Source organism: Marmota flaviventris, chromosome 7 (assembly GCF_047511675.1).
Source record: "Marmota flaviventris isolate mMarFla1 chromosome 7, mMarFla1.hap1, whole genome shotgun sequence".
NCBI lineage: Eukaryota > Metazoa > Chordata > Mammalia > Rodentia > Sciuridae > Marmota > Marmota flaviventris.
Genome location: NC_092504.1, coordinates 51,066,196 through 51,092,260, shown reverse-complemented (window position 1 = coordinate 51,092,260; position 26,065 = coordinate 51,066,196). Strand labels below are relative to the sequence as shown.

Here is a 26,065-nt window from a genome sequence, read left to right as displayed (position 1 = left end):
GGCATTTATTTTTTTTTCTTTTTGCTTGTTTATTTAATTATTATTATTTCTTTTTTTTCTGTTTGTATACAAAGTATATTCACACCAATTCGTGTCTTCATACATGTAATTTGGATAGTGATGTCCATCACATTCCATCATCATTTCTAACCCCAAGCCTCCTCCCTTACCCTCCAACACCTATGTCAAGGCATGTATTCTTTACTACTTCACTTATCCTGTGTTATTTTAGTATATAAACAATTCAATTCTCAATTTCTAACCCAGACTAGATTCTAGGTCTAGATTTTGGTACACAAAATCCCATTTAAGAAACTCTCTCCTCCAAACAATGCTATCTATTGCTGATCACTAGAAAAGGGAGTTCTGAAAGTATAATTTTAATCTAATGTATAACAAAATATATTTTTTTTCAGTCAGTTCTCACAATCAGAGAAGGCACCACAGAAAATGTATTTAACTTTTTCCTTAAAGCAAAACCCTGCATGTTTTTTCATTATATACAGAGTTATGGTAAACATTTTATAATTACTTTTACATAGTTTATATTATGAAATTATATCATTGCATTTGAATCTGATAAAAATGTCTGTAGGATAGATTAGAACAATTCATTGTTCTAAATGAAGGAACTGAAATAAGAAAGTTTGTGTTATTAAAATGTCAGGGGCTGGAGATGTAACCAGTCGTTATAGCGCTTGCCTTGCATGTGAAAAGTCCTGGGTTTAATCCCCAGCACCACCATCAAAAAAATAAATAAAAAAATAAAAAAGTCAGAAATTATATAAAAACCAACATCTTATTACTGTAGAATCACTGCCACACTTGTGAAGGAAGGTGAACCTTATGTTATCTAGAAAACCTCTCAGTCTCTGTTTTTCTCATCTGTAAAATGGGAATATTATTAAAATATAGTTTAGGATTGTAAAAATTAAGTGACTTCACATCATTCAAGTACTATATAAAAGTCTGGCATATAGCTAACAATATATAAATGTTAAATATTACATGTGCTAAAAAATGGTGTGGGTTGGCACTCTGACATTTAGCAAGTTCTAATTTTCTGCATTAGTCAGTGAGTACTGTCTAATATTTATTGTAAGTGGAAATACCAGAAGAAAAGCACTTGACTTCAGTTCAATAGCTGTAGCAGCTCTTATTTACTCCCTGGGTAAAACCTTTCAATGGTCCTCTAGTGCCCTTAGGATAAAATCTAAACTCCTTGAGCCTAAGTACAAAGTTCTCAGTGATTTGCTTCTGCTAACCTCTCCTGTGGTTGCACACTCTGTGGGAAGGCTCCTATGGTGGGGAACTTCTCTCAGCGTGGATGGATTCTCTGAGTTCAGTTAGAAACATGATTTTTTTTTTTCCTTTACCTGGATGGTTTGATCTTGCTGCCTAGGTCTATAAAAGATGATTTCTCCAAGTTTGTGTGCTTGTTTTTATTCCAGGTCTAGCTTATTACACTGAAATGGAATCGTATTTATATTTATCTTTACATTTCTGATCATTGATTTGTATATAAATCCCTGTAAAAATTAAACCTTAACCAGAAAAACTGCCGCAGTCTGGCTGGGCACAAATCACGAGCCACTGAAGCAGGAACAAACTTTATTTCTGACCTCCATCAGCATGCTCCACACGCTCCAGGAACTCCTCCCAAACGCGTGGCTCCTCCAGGAACCAGCAGCTGGAAAAATCCTCCGGAAATCCCTCCTCCTGCATTTCCCCAACCAATGGGAACTCTCGGGGAATCCCCGGGAATCCCCAGGAGAACTCCAAAGTATCCTGAGAACTGCAAAGTAGCAGCCAAGGCAGATAGTAATGCCTTGCCTGTCAATCAACACTATTGACAAAATGCCAGGGGCCATTCCGACTCAGCTGTGGCTCTCAGCAAAAAACAGTTCTTGTTTTAAACAAAAATTCACCACTAAAAGATAGTATGATTTGCCAACCAAGGCAAGTTAATTCCAATGAAACTGGCAGTACAATATATTTTTTCCATTTATTGAATGCATCAATTTGAAGAAAGCATTGCCTGTCTGCAAACTCACTAAAAGCCAGCTTCAAAATTCAGTTCTCCATATGGAACATCAGTGAAGTATGTTATACTTAATAAATTTATGCTTAATGAATGAATGGCATTAAGTAAATTCTTCAAGTGACTTTAAAGTCCCTACTTTTAACCACACTGCCTCACCTTATTACTATATTGCTGGTGGACCCAATATAGCTTCTTTCCTAAATCCATACTAATAGAGTCAGAATTTCTGGTTTTATAAAATCTCTTATAAATTGAGAAGTTGCCAGGTCAGAAATGTATGATTTGCCAAGCAGAGAAAGTTAATACCAAGAAATCTGTCAGTAGAATACTATATTTTAGATTTACCAAAATCATTTAGATTTATCAAAGGTAAATAAAATTCTACTGGGATTAGCATGTCCCCAGAAAACAATTAGTGATATCTTCTGCCCATTATCTTTAAAAAAAATAATCAATTACTGATTTCCCCCTCTAATTTCTTAAACTCTCACAGAATATATTAAACTTGAACCTTTATCAGTTAACATAAAAAACATTTTTTTTTCTACTTTAAGCATGACTTCATTTTACCTACAGAAAAAAAAAAATAAAACATCTGTTTCTTAATGGTTTAAATTTCTTGGGAGTGGATGGATTTACTCTTTCACTTGTTCTAGATTTCCTGGATTATTTTCACTGTCACATAGTTTATGAAGCACTTTAGATTTACAATGTGGTGGGAATTATCAATATTGCAGGTGAAAAAACACAGAATATGTATACCATCCACTATGTGAACAGAATGGCATTAAAACAGATTTATATGGAAAAAAGTTCTTTTTAAAACTATAGTTTGTTTTATTTCTGGTTAGTGTGTTTAATTAATTCCTCTCTCTAGGGAAAAATATTTTCATTTTATGTAAAAAAAAATAGCAAATACATAAACAGTACCAGTGGTTAGTTAATGTTGGACTACTCAGCTATAAAAATTCTTCAATTTGAACCTTTCTCTAGATAGGAGGGGTACCACATAATCTTTATTACATAGGCTTTAATTCTCACAATAACTCTAAGATTGATACTGTTTTCCCAGTACATTAAAGAAAATTGTATTTGTAAAAAGTTCAGCAAGTTGTACTGTGTCATATGATACATAATGTGATAAACTGGGAATCATGGGTATATGATGCTGGAGATCATGGCTGTACCCATTCTGCAAGAGATTGCATTGATCTAAATGTGCTTAGCATTATCATTTGAATTTTATTTATGCATATTATCTTTCAAGGAAAGAATCGTGTTTTATAAAGCTCATCTTCTTCAAAAGAAAATCAATTAATATAAGAATAGATATGTAAAGAAACCTTATATTAAGAAAATATCTATCATGAATGCTAACACAATTTAATAGAAAACTTTAGCATAAACTTTAAGTTACATAGTCCTCATTCCCTGCTAAATACCTGTCAATTCATCAGGAAACTGACAATTTTTCTGAATCTGACATTTGAGTGAAGATAACTTCAATAGTATTTTGTTTGAAATATTGAATGAATGATGTCATAAAAAAATTCTTGATTTTCAAAATATGCGAAACTGATTTTTACCTGATAGGTTCTTATATATTGTGGAGAGCTTAGGCTATAACATTATCAGTGGTTTCCAAAAACATTTTTTTCCCACATAGCAGAAATTTCATTGAAAAGAAGTAACAGTAGAAGACCAATACCTAAAGCAGGCAAGGAGAGAGCTATTGGGTTTTTCTGGCTGTGTCTGTGCCTCCTGCTTCCTTCCTTTTATTAGCTTGTGATTCTGAGACTTCTCTTTTGAAACTTGAGAGGCCATTGTGAGCTCAGTTTGAAAACCACACTGTGTTAAGATGCAAAAACAATGCTATGTGGAAGATCAGTGTGATATCATATTGACTTCTAGCTTTCTAAATATCTAGCTAAAAGCAAATGATGATGTGCACTATAGTTTACTTTGAACCAGTTTCCTAACCCAGAGGTGTTCATAAGAATTAAAATAAAAACATTGTTAAAGATATCGTGTCTGGACCCTTCTAAACTCAAAATTTATTAAAACAATTTCTATAAAAATCTATAATTTCAGAACCTGAGAATATGTAGTTTTAGAACATAGATAATTCTGTTTGTCTTTACTGAATAACCCTTGTTTAGATCAGAGGTACTAAAGATAGAAAATGTATACAGAACTGGGGCCTATCTACAATGATATCAATAAAAAGATTAGAGGCTTCTACCACTATTTGATATCACCAAAACAAATCAACTGTATCATAGGTGGATTCACCCTATTGAACTAAGCCTTATCCTAGTTCTAATGTTGTCTAATTCTAATTGAGTATAAGAATCACTTGGGTGAGTGATGGGGAGAAATTGTCTCAAATGCAGTCTCTTAGGCTCCACCTAATAGCCTGAGATTGCAAGTTTTAAAAGGAGCCAATGTATTTAAAATTTTAAAAAGTACTGCAGATCATTCAAATGTGGGTGGTAGAAACACACTTAAAACAACAACAATAACATTACCACCAACAACAAAATGAGATTCTGTGTTAGTCAGCTTTGCATCACTGTAACAAATACCTGAATAGTCAACATACAAAAAGAAAGGTACATTTTGTCTCACAGCTTTGGAGACCTCAATACATGATTAATTGGCCCTATTGCTTTGGGCCTGTGGTGAGGCAGTGCGTGATGGCAGTAGTACTTTGGTGGAGCAAGCCAATCACTTCTTGGCAGTGAAATGAAAGAAAGTAAAAGGGGTTGGTTGGAGTCCCACTGTTACTTTCAAGGTCATGCCCCCTATGAGCTTAGGACTCCCACTTGGCCCCACCACAGGTGTTTCTAACACCTTCCCATAATGTCATGCTGGGGACTTGGACTTTAATACACAAACTTTTGGGAGACAGGTGTGTGTGTGTAAAATAAATAGCTAATACTCAGAAAATGCTGTCTAAATGTTTTCTATCATTAATTTATAAAAGGAGAATATGAAAATATTCTAAGGCTAAAGGTGATATAGATGATTCTCAGATTACCCTATGTACAATAGAGAAATACAGGATGTTAGAGGTCAGAAAAGCAAGTATCCAAGTACAAAAGAAAAAAAAAACATTCTAAGTATAATTTGAGATATAATCAATCATATAGCCATTGATTTCAAAACTGATCCTCAAGGCATATGCTTTGATTAATATTTCCTTAGATAATTATACCCTAAGACAGTCTGACTCAGGAGAGGGACATTGATGGATTATTTCATAGGTAATATAAATTCAAACACGTAGTCACAGGGACAAACTTTCAGAAGGAAGGTGAGTAACCAGAAAAATACTCCTGTTTTATTTACTGATGTGTCCTGGGGCTTAGAAATATTTTTGACACTTAAATAGATACTCAATAAATATTTATTGAATGAATGAAACTTCATTGTTGGTGGTATTGTGTTCCATAGCACTTGGACAAAAGTTCCTCAGTTGTTTATATATTGTCTGTATTATATAGGATTATAGTAAATTACATATAATAGAAAAACTACCCAAAAGTGACTTAATCTATTTTAAAACATGTTTGAGAAAGACATTTGTGGGTAGATGTTTGGTGCCTTGTTCAGGAGCTTAATGATGTTAGGAATCCTTGTGATTTTCTTGTTCTTTCTCTATTCTCATTGCCTATGGTTGCAAGAAAGCTGATAGATCTTTAAGAATCACATCTAATTCAGAGTAAAAATGAAGGGAAAAAGAAGAGCCAAGAACCAGGTCAGGTGTGTTATTTCTTTAGTTAATACAACAAAATTTTCCCAGCAACTGGTGAGCAGATTTTTGCTTCTTTCTCATTAGAAAGAACTATGTACAGATTCACTAGATTGGATGGAGGGTAAAATAATAGAAACATGGTTATTATCATTTGCAAAGGCCAGTCATGATTCATTTTGCATTGCCACTCTAAACACAAGTGAGATTCTGGTACCAAGGAAGGAGATAATTTGTGGATATTTCACAGATACAAAACAGTATATGACACAATATTATATAAATGAGAGTATTTTTATTTTACTTTATTGTTTTTTTTTTTCTTTTGTAACTTTTGTTAAAGGAAAGATAACCAATTATTGAGGTATATTCTGGCCAAAAATAGGTTATAGGCATGAGACTAAGTAACCAAAAATGATTACTCCTACCTTGTTCTTACATGAGTCATTGTATTTTAATAGACTTATAATATTTTTATTAAAAATTTTCTCGATACTTTGAATTTTGGTAGCTTTTTTGAGATGAATTATTAGAACTGTTAATAAAATGCTTGTAAGAGCCTCTAAAATTATCTGACTCAATATTTATTGTACATTATTAGTACTTCTCTCTGTATTGCTTTATATTTTGAATGATGACAAAATATTATCCAAAGATCCCTTGTACTATATTTTTCTATTTTAGGTAACAAAAGAATCATTATGTAGGGTTTACATCATAATTAAATTGTAACTAAGTTGGAAGATTAACATAAAAATGACTAACATGAAAATAATAACTCAGAAAAAATCAGGGTTATTTCTTATTTTATAAAAAGGGCCACTGGACCATCCCATTGTTTTCTCATGCTCAGTAAATGCTGTTACTTTAAAATAAAGACTATGAGTTTGTGGAAGCTTCTGTCTGTTTTAGTTCATATTCCGATCCAATCAGCATTTATCCTACCCTCAAGGCTGGAATGCTAACGATTACACAGATTGTCTTGAGGTTCAATATATTTCTATCAAGCATTAGGGGTAATTAGGGACTGGGGTAAAGATTCATTGAAAACAAAGAATCAATTTTACACACATTTTCCATTATATTTTAATAGCTTTTTGTTGATATTTGACTTTTTAGGAGACAGTATATTTAGACAAATAGATGCCCTACTTTGCCTCAATTCGTGTCCCTAGAGCATAATGAATAGCAAAATCAAACAGTTAAGAAAAGAGAATTCATCATTACTTTCTTATATACCTTTCTACTTTCTGAAACTTGTACTTGCTATTGAAAATGTGATAATAAATTGTGATTCCCCTAGGAAAAACTAGTGTCTGCTCCGCTAAGATTAATATATCTGAGGATTTCCATCTTATATACAATATGATTAGATCATTATGGTAGATGTTGGCTTCTGTAACATGCTATCCATAATTCACTAATTTAATAAAACTCACTAATACAAGAGTTAAGAATTTCAAAGGAGTGAATCTTTGTATTCAGCAAGCTAGACATAAAAGTGTGATATAGAAGCAAGTGTGATATAGAAGCAAGAGAAAGAGCTTTGGAGTCAGATCGACTTGGATTTAGATTCCAGCTAAGTGCTTATTAGTTCTGGGACCTTGGGCCATTGGCCTATTTAACTTTTCTCAACTTCAATTTCCTTATCTGTAAAATGAGAAACATCACATACTAAAGGATCATTGTTAGGATTAAGGGACATAATATAAATGTATAGGTACATATAATTTTATTACTCTCAATCACTGATGTTACAGATATGAGAATTGAGGGCTTCAAAGTAAAATCATTTCCTCAAGGTCACAAGTTAGCAAAGCCAATGTCACAGGACTAATGAGTATTATATGTACCATAAATTACATTCAAAGTTATTTGTGAATGAGCACATTTACTTCAAGTGTTGAGGAATTACAATATTTTGTTTTCAAAAGGAATAGCATCATCTAATGACTATACAAGTGGTGGTATAGAACTAAGCAAGTATGAAGTCAGAGTCTTCTGTGATGTGAACATATTTTTATTTCTCTTATGTCATCTAATGCTGATCTTTCTCTTTAGAATAAAAACAACTCATAAGATTTGACAAATTAAATTATTATACCTGACAAGGTAGGCCCTGAAAACCATATGCTAGTGCTCTTTTCATGCGATGTGTCTTAGAGTATAGCAGACTGCTCATTAGTCATAATTTAGCTTAGTGTATTTCTGAGTTACCTTTCCCTAAACACTTTGTACAGACTAACAAGTGGATAATAACTCTGAACTCCTTTTTGCCATCTCTCTGGTTATACTTTTAGAGTGTATTAACAATTCAAAAACTTTAGTATACATTTTTGGTTGATTTTTCTTTTTTAATTTTAGAGACAGGATCTTGCTGAGTAGTTGCTTTGGGCCTCATTAAGTTGCTGAGGCTGACTTTGAATGCATGGTCCTTCTGCCTCAACCTCCTATGCCACAGGGATTACCGGTGTGCATCACTTCACCAGGCTTGGTTTATTTATTTATTTATTTTCATTATAGATATATGATTCTTGTTATGACCTTTCTACTGACTAATTTTTGAAGAGTGATAATTAAAACTTCTATATGATGGTATAAATATTTTGGAATAAAATAAAAAGAAAGAAAAAAGAACACAGATGAAATTATTTTGAAACAAACAATTGAAGGCACTGGGTGTTCTTAGTAGTAAACAATTAAGTGCAACATTACAATCCAAAGAGTCAGCAAAATCATCTGTTTTAGAAATCACTTGAAGACAAATAATCAGTTCAAGTAGCTCATTTGTGAATGTCGTTGGAATTCTGTGAATAGAATTTTGGAGTTATCCAGACAGGATGGAAGAAAACAGACTCTGGAATTAGAAAGATGAGTTTGCCTTCAAACTCTTGCCAATTTTGAAGTTATTTCCATTAGATTGTGTGTCTGCCCAGAACAGCAAGTCAATTCTCCACTGGATTAAGCAACAAAATTGATTTTTCCCACATGATAGCAAGTCCTAGGAGAGGGAGGTTCAAGTTTAGAAGGATTAGCATCTCTGTGATATAATTTGGCATAAGATACTTCCCATACCTTCACTCTGCCAACCTTCATCAGCAGGCTTTGCTTTCCCACTAATTCTCCTTGTTTTCTCTTGACGATTGTATCAGTTCCAGGAAGTACATCCATATTTAGAAACTTTCAAAGCAATCAGGAGTTATTCTTTAAATAATGTTTTCCACCAAAAATTTTCTTCCATGGAAGAACCCCTTCAAAGCTCATTGGACAGGGCTGAATTAACAGTGGGACCACATAACTGGAACTAAAAGAAATTCATTGCTGTTCAGATGTGGAAATAGAAAAGAAAATGATTGAATTAAATGAGAAGAAAATAGGAACTCACCTTGGAAGGACTTACATTAAAACAAAAAGACACAATTGTAAGGTTTGAAAAATGGGATTTGTGGCTTAGAAAGGACTTTCTGAATGTACGATTTTGAATAAGTTTTCAGAGATCAGGCCTCTCCACTAACAAACCACTTAGGAGACTTTTAAAGTGAAAATTAATGACAAAAAGTTGGCTGGACTGGTGATACTATAGAATGAAACCGAAGAGTCAGTTTAGAGAGTTATGATTGGATATACCTAGAATCAGTGGAATTTTGTCAGTGATTCAATATGGGGATAAAGGTGATGGAAGACAAGGGTGACTGATTTCTGGTTTGCCCAACTAGTTTATGGCATTGTATTCACCAAAGAAAGGAATACAGGAGAAGGGATTTTTTTTTTTTTCTTTTATGGGGAAGAGATAGGCTGAATTTGGGATCATTTAATGCCATAATTTGGTCATAAATACTAGGAAGTTTTATAAATTGATAGGAATTTTAGAAGTGAGAAATAGTGTATGGATTTTGGGAGGTTCATTAACATTTAGATTATAATAACTGAGACTTGGGAGTTCATGGGTGCCTTCATAGAGGTCCTTCCTTATGGTTATATGCTTATATCATCTTTAAAGCCATTCACTTACCCAACCAACAAAAAATAAATAGACTAGCCATTTTTTAATAGAAAAATAATGAGATTTATTGATAGGTTATTATTATTTTTTTGTTCTAATTATATATGACAGCAGAATGCATTTTAACTCATTGTATCCAAATGGAGCACAACTTCTCATTTTTCTGGCTGTTCACAATGCAGAGTCACACAGTTCATGCAGTTGTACGTATGTAGGGTAATAATGTCTGTCACATTCCACCATCCTTCTCATCCTCACACCCCTTCTCCTCCCCTCACTTTCTTCTGCCCAATCCAAAGTTCCTCCTTTCTTTCCTAGCACCCCTCCCCCCATCATTATTTGGAATTATCATCCACATATCAGAGAAAACATTTGGCCTTTGGTTTTTGGGACTGGCTTATTTCACTTAGCAAGATATACTCCAAACAACCCATTTACTTGCAAATACCATAATTTCATTCTTATTTAAGACTGAGTAATATTCTATTGTGTATATGTAACACATTTTATTTATCCATTCTTCTGTTAAAGGGCATCTAAATTGGTTCCATAATTTAGGTATTGTGAACTAAACTGCTATAGACTAGCCATTCTTCATCTTTAATTGTATGTATGGACTGACACTAAAAATTTTGTTCTTTCCAAAAGCACCTTTTTTATTCTTTCAAGTCCTAATCAAGAATTATTGTCATAGTGTAAGAAATGGAGACAGTATACAAAAATATTGATTAATACCAAGGTTTGAAGGGTTGGTACAGGAAGAGTAACTTCTTTTTTTTAGTACTGGGGATTAAACCCAGTAAGCTTAACCACTGAGCAACATCCCTAGCAATTTTTATATTTTATTTAGAAGCAAGATCACACTAAGTTGCTTAGAGCCTCTCTAAATTGCTGAGGCTAGCATTGAACACATAATCCTCTTGCCTTAGCCTCTCAAGCCATTTGTTTTATAGGCCTGAACCACTATGCATGGAAGGAAAGGTAACTTCTAGAGGGAAGAGAGACAGAAGAATATCACAGAAATATGTTGCATTGGAGATGAAACGTATGTTTTGGTATGTTTATCCATACCAAATCCCACAGATTAGTCAAATGTGTATTGTAATGGCCAAATGCTACCAAAAGATAAGGCAAATTGGAGCTTAAAATTACAAGATTATTGCTCATGAACTTGGTAACAAAAGTTTGGGTAAAATGGTGGGGATTGTATAGGCAGATTGAAATGACTTAGATAAGAAAAGAGAGGGATGTGAAGGAATAGATAGGAATGTTGACAGCTCACTTAATAATTTGATTTGTAAAGAAAGCAGAGAGGACCTTTGCTGAAAGAAAATATGAGGCTTAATTTATATGTACTTTAACTAAAATCTTTACAAATTATTTTATGGTTAATCCGCAAGAGAATGAATTACTCAAATATAGGTTTGTTGGGTAATGTTAATGGCCACTTTGAGGTTACTGTTAAGTTAGAATGGAACCATTTTTTTTATTATGTAGTGCTTTTCAAGTAGTGTTTAGCAGCCAGAGATTTTGTACATTGTTTATGCATAATTAGGACTTAGTTTCTGGCCTTTGTATGTCCAGGGAGAGAGGAAGCTATAATAAATTGGTTTATGTCCAAATCCTAAGTGGGAAACTAGGCTACAGGAATAACACACAGGGCTCAATAACTGAACAAGGTCTCAGTTATTGCTTCTACTTTCTTTCTCCTTCATTCCTCTACTGGGTCTCTGAACAGGACTGTAACCTGTCAGTGTTCTTCCTGAACCTACTGTAGATTTGCTGATATGATTAGATAAAAGAATATATACAAATTGCTCAGTAGATTTCCTGACATATAATAAGCACACAATAAGTTCTTTTCCCGTATTCTTCTTTTTTTTCTAAAAAATGCTATGTACATTAGTTGCACAAAATGTGAAGAAATGAATATGCACCTATTCATTGTCCATGGAAATACAGTGGGCTAAGGATTTTTACCTTAAAGCCAAGATATGCCAGAAGTCTACATAACACCCTTAAACCTGTAGCAGAATTTTCACCAAATGTATAAACTTAGTTTTCCAATGAAAAACACATGTCCTCTTTCTTGACATTCATTTGGTCAACTGTTCTTTGTTCCCTGAAGCCCTTGTCAAATTATAAAATTTAGCCTGGGAGCAACAAATCACATCTGTGCTAAATGGGACCACGGAAAGAGGAAAGACAGCTGTATAGCTGGGGTTTGTTCCCACAGATTAGTCAAATGTGTATTGTAATTGAATCCAGTAGCTTTTCTGCTATTGTTAAATAAAAATCAAAATCCATAAGCCAGTTTCCATCAAAAGTTCACTGTATGCAATGAGACTTTGATTCCGTGTCTGTAGTGAAAGAGAACGCTATCCTATCTGCTCCTAATCCAGATTGTGTTTTCTTGTTTTTTGGTTGAGACCTAACCACCATTATAATTGTTTGTTAAATGGGAAGATCTTAGGAAAAAAAGAAATAAGAAAAAAAACAATGTAAGAATAAGAATGTACCTTTTGGCACCCTGTTGTCCCTTCATTTCCTCAAGGATCACACATTCTCTCCAGATGTAGAGCTCATCTATGCTGGTGGACAATGATGTCATCAGATACCCTTGAAATGTCTTCTGACTCTAGAAGTGTGAAAACATTCATTCTGGTGTCTCTCTGTCCTGGGGAATCCAATATGTTTTCCCGTTCTTAGTGACTAATGTTAGCAAGATGTTAAGAGAAAAGCACTGTGATCACAGTGTTATGCAGTAAGTTATGAATGTTTGAGTTATAATCATGAAGAGCATATTTGTACCATTAACTGGAATTATCCAGAAAAGAGAAATCATTGGAATGAGTGAAGTTGAGTCCATTGTGCTCATTTGCTTCTTGTTTCCCTTGATTCCCATCAAAGACTGATAACAATTCTTTGCCTATTCTGAAAGCAAATTCTTTCAAAGCTTTTCTTGTTTGAGAAAGAATTAAAATTAATGGTGTATAGTAACAAAATTAAAACGTACTTATGATTAGCTAGAATTAGTTTCCATTACAATTTATTATTTGTTTGCATCCATAGTTAAATGACTTTTACTTATTAACACAGTTCCTATGTGAATTTTTCACTCCTATATATAAACTTTAGGAATTTGCAATACAGCCCATACTCACTGACCCCTGTAGAGTTATTTTTTCTGGAAAATGAATCTTCTTAGTTACTGATTAGAATACCAACAATTACACCCATTTCCATCATGATTATAAGATAGATAGCTGAGGGAAAATGACATTGAAGGCTGCCTCTCAGTTTAATCATGTGGCTCCATTTTAAAATATAAATAATAGAATAAAAACATTTTCCATAAAATTTCTGGTATCTAATTAATGTCTTCCAGAGTAACTGTGGTATCAAACATTTCCTCTAATTATATTCATTAGCTGCTTTGCCCGGACAAGTTTTAATTAAGTTGTACAATGAAGATCAATACTCATTTTGTATTCATTGCAATTTACAACAAGCATATATACTGTTCAGAACAATTTAATTACTGTAATTGTAGCACAGAAGACACTTAGTGGTTGTACTCTATTACTGCCAATTCCCTTTTTTTGAATAAATTTGGTAGTACAATTTGGAAATAAAGTTTTGAAAATTCACATTTAAATATACCTTGTAAATTATTTTTTTGTAACTGTATTTTCATATTTTTAATTTTATATTTATTTTATTTTCTATTTTTATTATGTAATTAGTAGGGGAAATGGAGGCATTAATGACATCAGTGACAGACTGTTTTTCCCATACACCATCATGAATGTTGAGAAGCATAAATGTTGATGAATAAATATGAACACCTGTAATAACTGCACTGGTTTTGTGAAAAATTAATATATAATTATGTGGTTAAAATACTGTTTTTCTATTTCCCTAAATAAAACTAAGATTGTTTTATTACTTTTTTTTTACTAAATGAAAATGGGTTTATTACTTTTATTTTCTTAAAAATTTGGGGTCTTATATTTCCAATATGGTACCTTCTGTTAATGAAGATCCTGCTAATGTTGTACTGTAAAAAAAAAAAAAAGGTGAAAGAATAGATCTTTTTTTAGTAGCATCAATAGGTATATACCAGGGCTTCTCAATTTTGGACTAGTGAAATTTGGGTCAGAAAAATGGTTTCCTGGTAAATTTGTGGTGTATTGCAGAATGTTTAGGTTTATGCCTCGCTTCTTCCCCTTAAATGCTAGTAGGGAAATACCTTTCCCCCTCCCCTAGATTGTAGTCCTCTCCAGATGTTATTAAGTATCAATGTCAAGAAACACAGGTGCATGCTGAATCAGCCACACCCTCTTGATCTGCCCATTGCACAGATGATTCATTCATAAGGCAAATATAGCCATTCAGCTCTTGGAGCTCAAAGTAAGTTCATGGACATGTGTCAAACCTGGAGTTCCAATAGAGTATTCAGTAGTAATAGCTAGCTTATAGTAGGAAACTGAGGATCAGTGATGGCTTCCTGAAAATGGTAATTCCTGAAATTCATCTTGAAGGAAAAAAGTTAGCAATTCAAGAAGGGAGAGGTCATTTGAGAAAGCTTAAGAGTCTTGTTCAAAGCCCAGAGGTAAAATAAGTAAGTAATAAATAGATAAATAAACATATTTATTTAAATATAGTTAAGTGATATATAGCAAGTTATGAATATATATTTAAATTTATATATAAACTTTAATTATTTTTCTCTGAGACATATGATGAACTATTCCAGGTCTAAAGCATTTAGTCTGCACTTTATGAACAAAAATTTAATGTATTTATCTCAAGAAAGCATTTTGATAAAATCATGAGATTGAATATAATTCTATTGTAGTTTTTTCATGTATTTTGTAGTGTATTTCAGTATCGATTTACTTCCTGTCTGTGTTGAGCCAAAAAAATAAAATAAAATAAAAATAACATGTAGATTATAAGCTAATTCAAGTGATGACAATAAAAGAATTTTGAAAAGACATTTGGAATTTTGTTTGTAATAGGGAATATTTCAAATTCACATATTATTAAGAGACTTACAAGACATGTAGTTTCACCAGGCTGGCCAGTTACAAATTCCTGGAATTCCTATGCACATCAATTTGCCACCACAGGATTAAATTTGATTTGACTACTGTCACAGTAACACCCTTAGTTTGCTGATTTGCTCTACTTTATCTAATCTACACTGATACACTGCTGCTCAATATCAAAGATGAATCAAATGAATCATTAAAATGAATAAACATAACAATTTAGGTTCTGCACTCCCCTGGTACTTAGTCATGTCTAGACACAGCCCTAGTGTCCCAGAAAACTAAAATGAGGACAAGGACATTTATGTTTAATGTAGCCTATTCCCACAGAGAGCTGAAAAATCAACAATAGAACAAAAAGAAAAAATATGGATCTCACTGAAAAATTATATGAAGTGGCCTGACTCATAGAATCTGCAATTTCAGAGAGTAGTAGAATAATTTTGGTTGATTTGCTTTTGTTTTTGTGGTAATAAACAGTGGTTTTTCATTTGGGACATCTTTCTTTTAAGGAATTAGTAATTCCACAAATGATTTTATTGTTCCATGAAGGCAATATGTTTTGAGTACACCAAAGTGATACAAACATTATTTAGTATATATTTTCTGTAGTTGAAGAATTCAAAAGTAGTGATAGAGATAAACAAATATATTGAACAACAATAACAACCTCCGCCACACTAGCATATTTTGTGTTCTAGAATTCTAAATTACTGATTAATTTTAATGTTACTAGTATTATTATGGAATTTTAACTTAGTTTTTAAGATTTACATTCACGAACGTACTGCTTTGCCCACTAATTTGGGCTACTGTAATAAAATGATGCATAATAAAGACTAAATATTTGTGTATACATTTTATAGCATGTACAAAATTTCAGTTTTAATTTTGATCATAATATTCTCAGTCATGATTTTATCTTATATTCTTTTATAAAGTGTGACAACAAATTTTCCAGTCCATCAACTATAATTTCTTTTGTTCCCCAGGTTTATATTGGCAGATAGAATTTTTTTTGTTGTTGTTGTTTAGAATCAATGTTTTGAAGATTCTGGCTCTTGAATGTGGTTTATGAAACTGCACTACTTCTTACCAGGAATAACCCATGTGGTTCCCTTTTGGATTCATATGCCATGTTCATGCAAAGTTAGTCAGTTGTACAGTGGGCCAAATGTATTCATATGAGATAAATATAATAACTTAGACAATGAACTATGACCCAGTTCTAAAGCATTTGATTAGATAGTTCTCTTTAAACTAGTAAGATTTCCCAGGGACAGCGTACAAGGACTATGTGGATATGTATGTATGTACGTGTGTGTGTATCTCTGTGTGTAAGTTTGTGTGCATGTCTGCATATATACTCACCCATGTCTTCCTTTATAATGATGATATTAGATTGCTACTCTGGAATTCCTAAGTATCTTAGGCTTTCCAGATATAACAGATTAGAGAATTTTATATGAAGCACATTTTAGACTCTAGTCACATCTAAGTAGAAGACATCTTTAGGGATGCAGTGGACTCTTAACTATAGCAACAACCCCAAGAACTCCTATCGTTTTCTTGTCTTGTTTAAGGGTGTGTAGATTTATTTCTTAATTAAACTTGCAATTTGTATTACAGATTTCAGATAATATCACACTGTTATAAGCTTGGGAATAGTTCATTGCTGTATAATGTAAATTATTTGTTAATTGCTTCATAAGCACTTTCCATAAGAAGATAAAGTGTATTTAGCTGCAATTTTATGGTAGTGGCTTAATCCCCAAACATTGTGCCTTTAGCCAAGCTACATGGTCCTAAAGTTTTTGTGGGCATTTATTTATTTATTTATTTATTTTTCTTATTATTTGATCTTCTACTTTTCATTTATTTGGCAAAAAATATCTAAGGTAATGGTGTCCTTTTATATTTTGTTGTAAATGTTCTCTGTTTATTGAAAATAAGTTGTTCTCTTATATTCCAATGACATTTTCTACAAACTATACCTCTTGTGATCATCACAATGAAAGCTTAATCTAATTTCAGTTACACAATAAATGTGTATGTTTTTCTGTTCTTTTCTTTTTTACATGTTTTTAATGTAATGATGGGATTTTTTTTACATATTCATATATGTACACACTATAACAATATACTTTGGTCCATATCACTCCCCAGCATGTCTCCCGCTCCTTCCCCAATTTTCTCCCCTTGGTTCCTTTCCTCTACTTATCTCCCTCTGAATTATTTTTCTTTTTCCTCTCTAGCTTCTACATATGAGAGAAAATATATGACCCTTGACGTTCTGGATTTGACCTATTCCTTAACATAATGGTCTCTAGTTCCATCCATTTTTCTGCAAAAGACATCATTTCATTTTTTCTTTATGGTTGAATAAAACTCTATTGTGTGTATGTACCACATTATCTTTATCCATTCATGTGTTAATGGACACCTATGCTGGTGCCATTGTTTGGCTATTATGAATTGTGCTGCTGTAATCTTGGGTATGCATGCACCACCATACTAACACTATCAAAATAGAGATACAGATATGTTGTTATTGTTGTTGTTATATATCTCACTCATCTTTTTGTTATTTCTCTTTCAGTGAATTTATTGGATTCACGCACTGTTATGGGGGACCTGGGATGGATTGCTTTTCCAAAAAATGGGGTAAGATCTTATTAAATTTTCCCCTAAACTTAAACTAAATGCATATGTATCATTGCTAAAAGTCACAGGAGGTTGAAAATTCACTGGATATGCTCCTTAAGACAGAAGGGAATTGTGATAGGGAAAGAAGTTTCAAATCAATGAATATCAGTTATATTATATTCCTCTCTTAGTATTTTTCTCCATAAAAAGATACAAAGGTTGTTCAAGCATCAGGAAATTTTAACATTGAAGTAAGTAACAAATTTTTAAAATTAATTTATATATAAAATGGACTTAATTTTCTGCTGAATTGCCTTATAATGGTTATATTGTACAGGAAATAAAATTTAATATGTATAAAATCATTGTTAAATCAAACCTGGAACCATTTTTTTTTCATTTGCAGAATTATGGAATGAAAATTCTATAGGAAATTCATCTAAATTCCATTAATTAAAATGTTTTTCAGATTATCAGCTAGGTCCGCATTCAGAGGTTGTTTTCCAATTTTGAATTTTTCTTTACTGAAAATTGCTTAGTAAAGATGGTTTTATTGGAAGATTATTATAATTAACAATGCTTTCTACTTCATTGGTGCATATTACAAATTAATATTTTGTGTAAAAGAAATTAGAAAAGTCTTTTTAAATCTCAAAGTATTTTTTCTTGGTATATAAATTCTTTGTAATTCTTAATGTAAGCAGACAGAGTATGTTAGATCTGACAGATTTACTCTGTAAAACTTGGAATAATACAAAATTTTATTTGGAAAATGAAATTTTCTTCTTCCTTTTTTGGGTATATAAAAATCATATAGAATAGCGTATATCAGTATATAATATTTGTATATGCATATAACATTTTTAATACTAACAATCTTTCTTCATAGATTATATTAAGTACTTCATTTTTTTTCTGCTTAATTAAATACATATCCGTACTATTAGGTACAATATGAAAACATAAGAAAAATAATATCATATGAAATCATATTATACTGAAAATATTAAATCTATTTCATGAATATTACATTAAAAACAATATAGACGGAACTTTGTATTAACTAATAACTAAATATTTTAACATTTGCTATCTGTAGTTACAATCTAACAAACTGTTATCACAAAGACAAATAACATTTTTTAATCCTCATTTAAAGAAAAACATTTAAACAATTTGAACATTTAAAACTTTTACTATAATATATATGCAATCAGCTTTAAAAATTATATACACTAAAATTATTTTACATGATGTGGAAGGTTAATTTTAATTTAAGTAAGGGAATGTAACCAACCTTCAAATATCAATACCAAGAGCCCAAACTGTTTACTTTTGTTTTTCAAATCACTGAGAAAATCAGGTATACTAATCAGTCCTAAGGTATACTTATCAGTACTAAGAAAATTTTTATGGAAGTAAAACAAGTAGTATTGTTTTAACTCATAATTATATGTTAACATCTATTCAATATGTGTTCTTTTTATTTCACTAATCTGGAATTTCTTTTCTCTTGTTAAAAATTATAGTTATGTTCTGGGGATGTTAATTCAGTGGTATAAAGCTTGCCTGACATGTACAGGGTCCTGTGTTCAATCCCTACTTCTGCAACAAAGTTATGGTTGCATTTAGAATTTTGATGTAAAAAGTTAATACTAGTAGAGTGTTAAGGTATAAGAACTTTTTATGCAACTAAAGAAAAAAATGTGTGATCCAGATATAGTCAGTGTCAACTTAATGGTATATATTACATTAAGGATCTTCCTTTTTTTTAACTTTCTTGTAATCTTTCCTTTTTTTCTTATTGCCTGTTCTTGAGTTCTGTTTTTTTTTTTTTTGTTTGTTTGTTTGTTTGTTTTTACTTTCATCACCCCTATAGAAAGAGATGCTGGCTAACAATGATCAATAAGTACTTAACAATGTATTTTTGTACTCCATACTTTTATACGTCAAAAATATGTTACTGAATATGTATTTTAAATGCTTTTTCTAATAAGATGGCTGACATATTAAAAATTATTTTTCTTTAGAATTCTGAGAAAATATGACATATTCTCTTTGAATTTAGTTTTCTGTTTTTCTCATGTTTCCACTCAGAAGTTATTCAAAAAAAGCTTTGACAGACTGTACCTATGAGAGTTAAAGTACGTTGGTATGGTTGCACTTGCAACTAGGAATTTGCGGGGACATTATGCAATTTTGTAAATGATTTGTTTATAAAAATAAAATTCTTCTGTATAAGTGCTCAGTTTTTTCCAAACATTGCAACTACTGTGTGTTTTGTTTTTCTTTCTTTTTTTTCCTACTTGTTGGATTGGTGCTGTTTTTGTTTTTCAGTCTTTTAAACAATATGTATCTTTTTAAAGATTGTTGTAACCTTTTATGCATGATGCTTCCTTAGACATATCTGATGTTAATAGTGAAGAAAGACTAGTTAATTTAGAAGAGTTGAATGGTATATAGTTTTCAAACTGTGAGGAAGATGTGTGGTATCTACACATTATATTTGTTTTTAAATGTTATTTAAATGTGAGATAATGGAAATTTATTTAAAGAAAATGAGTGTTTGCAGTGAATACAATTATAATGATATATATGTATATCTGTGTGTGTATATATATATATATATATATATATGTATGTATTTTAACTTTTAACATATTTTGAGTAGCTTGTGTCAAGTATGATTAGATAAGCAACATAATCCTAGGTGAATGATAATAACAAAAATTGTGGAGTAAGAGCTTCCCAGCTCTTTTCCTAAGTAAAAGTCATGAGAAAATTGAAAAACATACTCTGGCAAAACACACTTATTGGTCTGAGGTTTTTTGTTTTGTTTTCAATATCTGTCCAACAATTAACTGCTAATAAAATTGCACAACAACTTTGATGGCTACACATGATAAAGAATACAGGTTTTACAGAATTACTTTAGTGATGTTGTTAAATAAGCAAACAAAAATGAGCCCTGCAATAAGGGGAGAATATAACTTGCAGAATTGACACATTGTATTATTTGATGTGCTTGGATTTCAGTACAAAATCATGAGACATGTAAATAAATAAGTAAATTTTATCAATACACAAGATGAAATCCACCAATATAATTATATTGAGAATTCCCAGATATTTGACATATTAGAGAAGGGCTTTAATTAGCAATTTAAAATATGTTCAAAGAACTAAAATAAAATGTGTCCAAAGAACTGAAAAAAGTATAAGATTGATGTTTCTTCTAATTCAACATGTCAGTAAAGAGATAGAAAATACTTAAAAAAAGAAATTAGAGTTGAAATATATATCAAAACTGAAATAAAAATATATTACAGGGGCTTATCCGCAGATTATGGTGAAAGAAAAATCAATAAACTGAAAGATGGAACCATTGAGATCCAATTAGAGAAAGTAAAAGGAAAAATAATGAGGAAAAGTAAAAAAAATAAGATACTTGGAGGAACAGCACAGATATAATGGGAGTAGCAGGAAATAGAGGCCAGAAGGATCTGAATAAAATTCAAAAAAATTAATGCATAAAAATTTTCCAAATTTGATGAGACATTAAAACACATATTTAGGAAGTTCAACAAACATAAGTAGAAGAAACTCAAACAAATCCATCAGTAAACCATGGTTAAATGATCCAAAGCCAAAGAAAAAGAATTTTAAAAGCACTGAGAGGGAAACTTATCATCATATAAAATAAATACTCAATATTATTAATGGCTATTTTTTATTACAAACAGCGGGGTGCAGAGGGCTGTGGAATGACATATTCAAAATATGATAAGCTGTCAAAGCAAAAATTCTATATCCAGAAAAGTTGTCCTTCAAAAATGAGGAGAGAATCAAGACCTTCTCACGTAAATTAAATCTGCAAGAGTATAATTATCAAAAATAAATATTTTTTTCCTTTTGGAAATAGTATCGTAGATTATTCTCATATGGAACCCAACCATTTTTTCCAAAAGAACTATATCTTTATTTATCTTTAATTTTTTTCTTTCTCTTTACTTCACTTTCAGAGTGAAGCATAATCTTACAAATTATATATATTCCCTTAAATTTGATGTATGCATTTTATTAACAGTTGGTTTTAGAATAGTTTATTTATAATATAGTTTTATGATTTGATGTAGTTTGATCATGCATCATTTAATGATGGAGATACAGAGAGATGTGCCATTTTATGATTTTATCATTGTGCTAACATCATGTGTGTACTTGTACAAACTAAACTTAGGCTATGATGTCACTGGGCAATATAATGTTATGGGACCACCATCATATATGTGATTCATCTTTCACGGAAACCTGGTTATGGGACACATTAACTGTATTTCAGTAAAAAGAACACAGTGCTCCTATTTATCTTTTCATAGACAAGAAATTATTTTGCAATCATTTCATCTCAAATTAAAATTGTATCAATTTCATGTTAACATAGTTTTTAAAAAAGTATATTTTTTATTTAATAGATATCCTTTAGTGTTACTTTTGTATAAGATATTATGCCTATTCTATAATTCATATCAAATTGAGCAAGGCAAGGGTCATATCCTTGAGAAAGGCTGATATAACTTAATTTTACTGCTTTATTATTTCAAGAAATATTTGCTCTGTACTAAGTGATGAAGTCTATTCTAGAGACACTGTTATTATTGTTTTATGTTTTAATGAAAAGCTAATTAAGGTTTGTAATATTCGATGAATTTTCTTCCTCTAAATAGTATTCCTGGTCTAAGATGAACCAGTCTTTTGTTGTTGTTTTGTTTTGTTTTTCTAATTAGTTATACATGACAGTAGAATGCATTTGACACGTTATATATAAATGGAATATAACTTCTCATTCTTCTAGTTGTACACGATGTAGAGTTATACTGGTCATGCAATCATATATGGACACAGGGTAATAATGTCCAATTCATTCTAGTATCCTGTTTACCCCTTAACCCCTCCCCTCCTTTCATTCCCCTCTATCTAATCCTAAGTACCTCTATTCTTCCTTAGTACTCCCCTTATTGGGAATTAGCTTCCGCATATCAGAGAAGACATTCTGTTCCCAATAGTGAGGATACGGTCTGGCATATTGTCAGGTGTGTGTGTATGTGTGTGTGTGTGTGTGTGTGTTGTGCACACACACACACAAGTTGAATTAGTGTTGTGGGAATTTAAAACCACATAAAGTAAAGAAGTGAATATGTGAATATTTGATTGAAGGTAATATATTTTTTTCACTTTTTCAGATTATTCTCCTGAATGTCAGTTCTTAGGGATTGTGTTAGTGAGCTTTCCCTTACTGTGACCAAAATACATGACTTTAAAATTTTGAAAGAATAAAGTTTATTTTGAGCTCATGGTTTCAGAGGATCGGCCAATAGTATGCAAACTCCATTGCTGTGGGGCAGAACATCATGGCATAGAGGTATGGGGAGGAAACAAAAATGGCTCAGCTTATGGTGTTCAGAAAGCAGAGAGGGGATAGGGGATGCAGAAAATTTGAACCTTTTCAGGAACACCCCAAATGACCTACCTCTTCCAACCATACCTTACCTGCCTATAGTTTCTACCTAGTCAGTTTGAACTGATTATGCTACAGCTCTCGAAATCTAATAATTTCACCTCTGAATATTCTTTAATTAACATAGGAATTTTATGGGGACACCTCATATTCAAATCATAACATTAATCCTCTGGACCCCAAAAGCTTATGTACATTTCACAATGTAAAATGCATTTAGTCCATTCCTAAGAGTCCCCAGTCTTAACAGTTTCAGCATTGTCCAAAAGTCCAAATTCAAAGTCTCCTTGGAGACTGAAGGCAACGTCTTGCTTGTGAGCACCTTTAAAAATCAAAAGCAACTTGCCTAAATCCAATATACAATCCCATTCCAAAAGGGAGGCCTAGGGGTATTGAAAGAATGGATAGGACCAAGGCTAGCCTGAAAATCAGCTGGGCAAACATTTTCTGCATCTCCACATCTGCCATCTGTAGCATATAGTGGCAAGATGTGATCTCCAAAGGACTTTGGCAGCCTCATATCTTTGATCTTGCTGGTGATAGTGCATGTGCCCTCCTTTAGATTGGCTTTGTTCTCACACAGCACCTTTGTTAGTGGATGATCATATTGCTGACATCTCTTTATCACAGGGGTTTCTCTTACAACGTTGGATTCATGTTCACAGCTTCTCACAAGAATTCCCTATTAATATCTTTTTAGAACATTCTATGGCTTCTCCAGCCTGTATCTCCAAACTCCTCTTGCAAACCAGTTTCAAAATTGACTGAACCACATTTTCAGGTTTTTCACCACAAGGACCCCCACACTTCTTGGTACCAATTTAGTCAGCTTATGGTTACTGTGATCAAAATACCTGACCAGAACAACTTGGAGGAAGAAAAGTTTATTTTGGCTCACAGTTTCAGAGATTAAATCCATGGTTTGCCAGCTCCCTTGCTCTGAGCCTGAGGTGAGGCAGAACATTATGATGGAAGAGCATGACAGAGGGAAGCTGCTCAGTTCATGGGAGCCAGGAAGTACGAGAGAGGGGAAAAGGGGCTACAGGGAAAATGCAGCATTCCAGGGCACACCCCTAGTGATCCACCTCCAGCCATACCTTACCTGTATACAGTTATCTCCATGTCAGTTGATTCACTGATTGCGTTATAACTCTCATAACCTAATAATTTGATCTATAAGTATTCCTGCATTAAAACAAGGGCTTTGGGGGGTACACCTTATATCCAAACCATAACAGGGATGAATTCTTTATTTCTCAGACTGATTAAAGAAATGAACACTTCTTCAAGTCTAGGTCTAAGAATTAGGCAAGGATATAAAGGAAACACTGTTATTGTATCCTCATTGTCATGATTGTTTCTAACATGCCATACACATGTTAGAAACAATCATTTCACCATAATGCTTTTTGTGTGTGTTTTGTGTGTGTTTATCCTCTTCATTATATTATAAGCTTCTCTGCTATTCATAGCTATTTCATATTTACCATTCTACTGTATTTCAAAACTTGGCTCAGTTCCTGACTTGTAATATAACTTGAATAAATATTTATTGAAAGGATAACTTTTTTCATATATATATATATATATATATATATATATATGTATATTTTATAAAAAAATATATATATAATATATAAAATATATATATTTTATAAAATGGAGCATAAATTACTTAGGTGTAGTTTTACAATAAAGACTAAACAAGTGTGATCCAGGAAACAGATTGGCACATTTGGCAGCCAATAAATGTTTTTTTTTTTTCTTTTATTGACTTTTGTTCTGTGTTTCTATTGTCTTCATACCAAGAGTTCCATCAGTCCATAAGGTATTTAGTTTGTTAATTTGTTTTTGCACATAAGTGTGCATTTATGAATTTATTGTTAGTGCTTAAAAATTGGAGGATTCCATATAGAATTTGAATTTGTAGTTTCTCTGTTTATTCAGATGTTTTAGAAAGCCACATCAAAAAGATTTCCATGACCTCAATAGTCCTAATTGTAGTGAAAACTACAGTTTAAAGAAATTAAGCAAATTCTCTTATATGACTCTCTTTTCACCTAACACTCTCATTTATTTAAATTAACCGTATGTGCCCTTTGTAACTGTTGAAGTGTTATTATTTCGGTTTTGCACAGGCATCCAGATTTCCTTTGTTTTAGAAAGAACTTTAATTTTTTTCTCTGCTGAGTACATGCTGAAATTTTTTCCTTCTAGTCTGTGTTTTAGAATTTACCTTAGCTAAGACACATCATTTGAATCTGGGCTTTAGAATGTCCTTTCTAGTCATTGTATATGGGATCCACAGTTTGTGAGTGTGTGTGTGTGTGTGTGTGTGTGTGTATGCACGCCTGTGGGCACTTTATGGTAGTAAATTTAACTCTTCTTCCCTTTTTCATTCCAGACATACCTAGAAGTACTAGATCACAATAGATTTTATGTAAATTTTCTGCATTTATTCATTCAACAGACTTTTATTGAGCTCTGAATATATAACCATCACTCCTGTACAAAATTCCTGACTTCCTGGAGCCTGAGTGAGCTCATGGTTCTGTGAATGAGTAATCAGAGAACAGGTGATAAATAAAATGTTTACTATTCTTATCTTTTCTCTCCATGTAAGTGCAAAAGTGTTAAAGAGGTGACAATATTTGTTCAAGGTCACTAAAGCAGTTCATAATATATTTAGGAAAAGCATGTGTTCTGGAGTCACACATGAGTCGTTATATGGTTCTTTTTAATTCTGTCCTGCCATAATACACACACACACACTTCAAGGTCATGAATACATGTGACTAACATATATTCCCAATTCCATATATATGTAGTTAACATTTAAATATGTATATACGTAGTTAACATTTAATCCTAACAAGGGCAATGCACAAAGAGGTAATTAGAATTCTTTTTGTAGATGAGGAAAATGAGGCTACTAAAGGTGAGTAATGTACCCAAGATTATACACTTAGTAAGAGACTGAATCTGACTCAATCCCAGGTCTTCTAGGAGTAGTTATCTGAAACTGGAAGTGAGCTTTGGTAAA

General features: G+C 32.2%; 1 protein-coding gene across 4 annotated transcripts in view; it reads left to right on the top strand.

Annotated features, from left to right (window-relative positions):
* Window positions 1-26,065, top strand: part of Epha5 (EPH receptor A5) — a 332,221-nt gene that overhangs the window by 11,399 nt on the left and 294,757 nt on the right. For all 4 annotated transcript variants that reach the window (XM_027947325.3, XM_027947323.3, XM_027947324.3 and 1 more), the window contains exon 2: window positions 17,458-17,522. In XM_027947325.3, coding sequence (XP_027803126.1) covers window positions 17,458-17,522 — 65 coding nt within the window. The remainder of the gene's footprint in view (window positions 1-17,457; window positions 17,523-26,065) is intronic.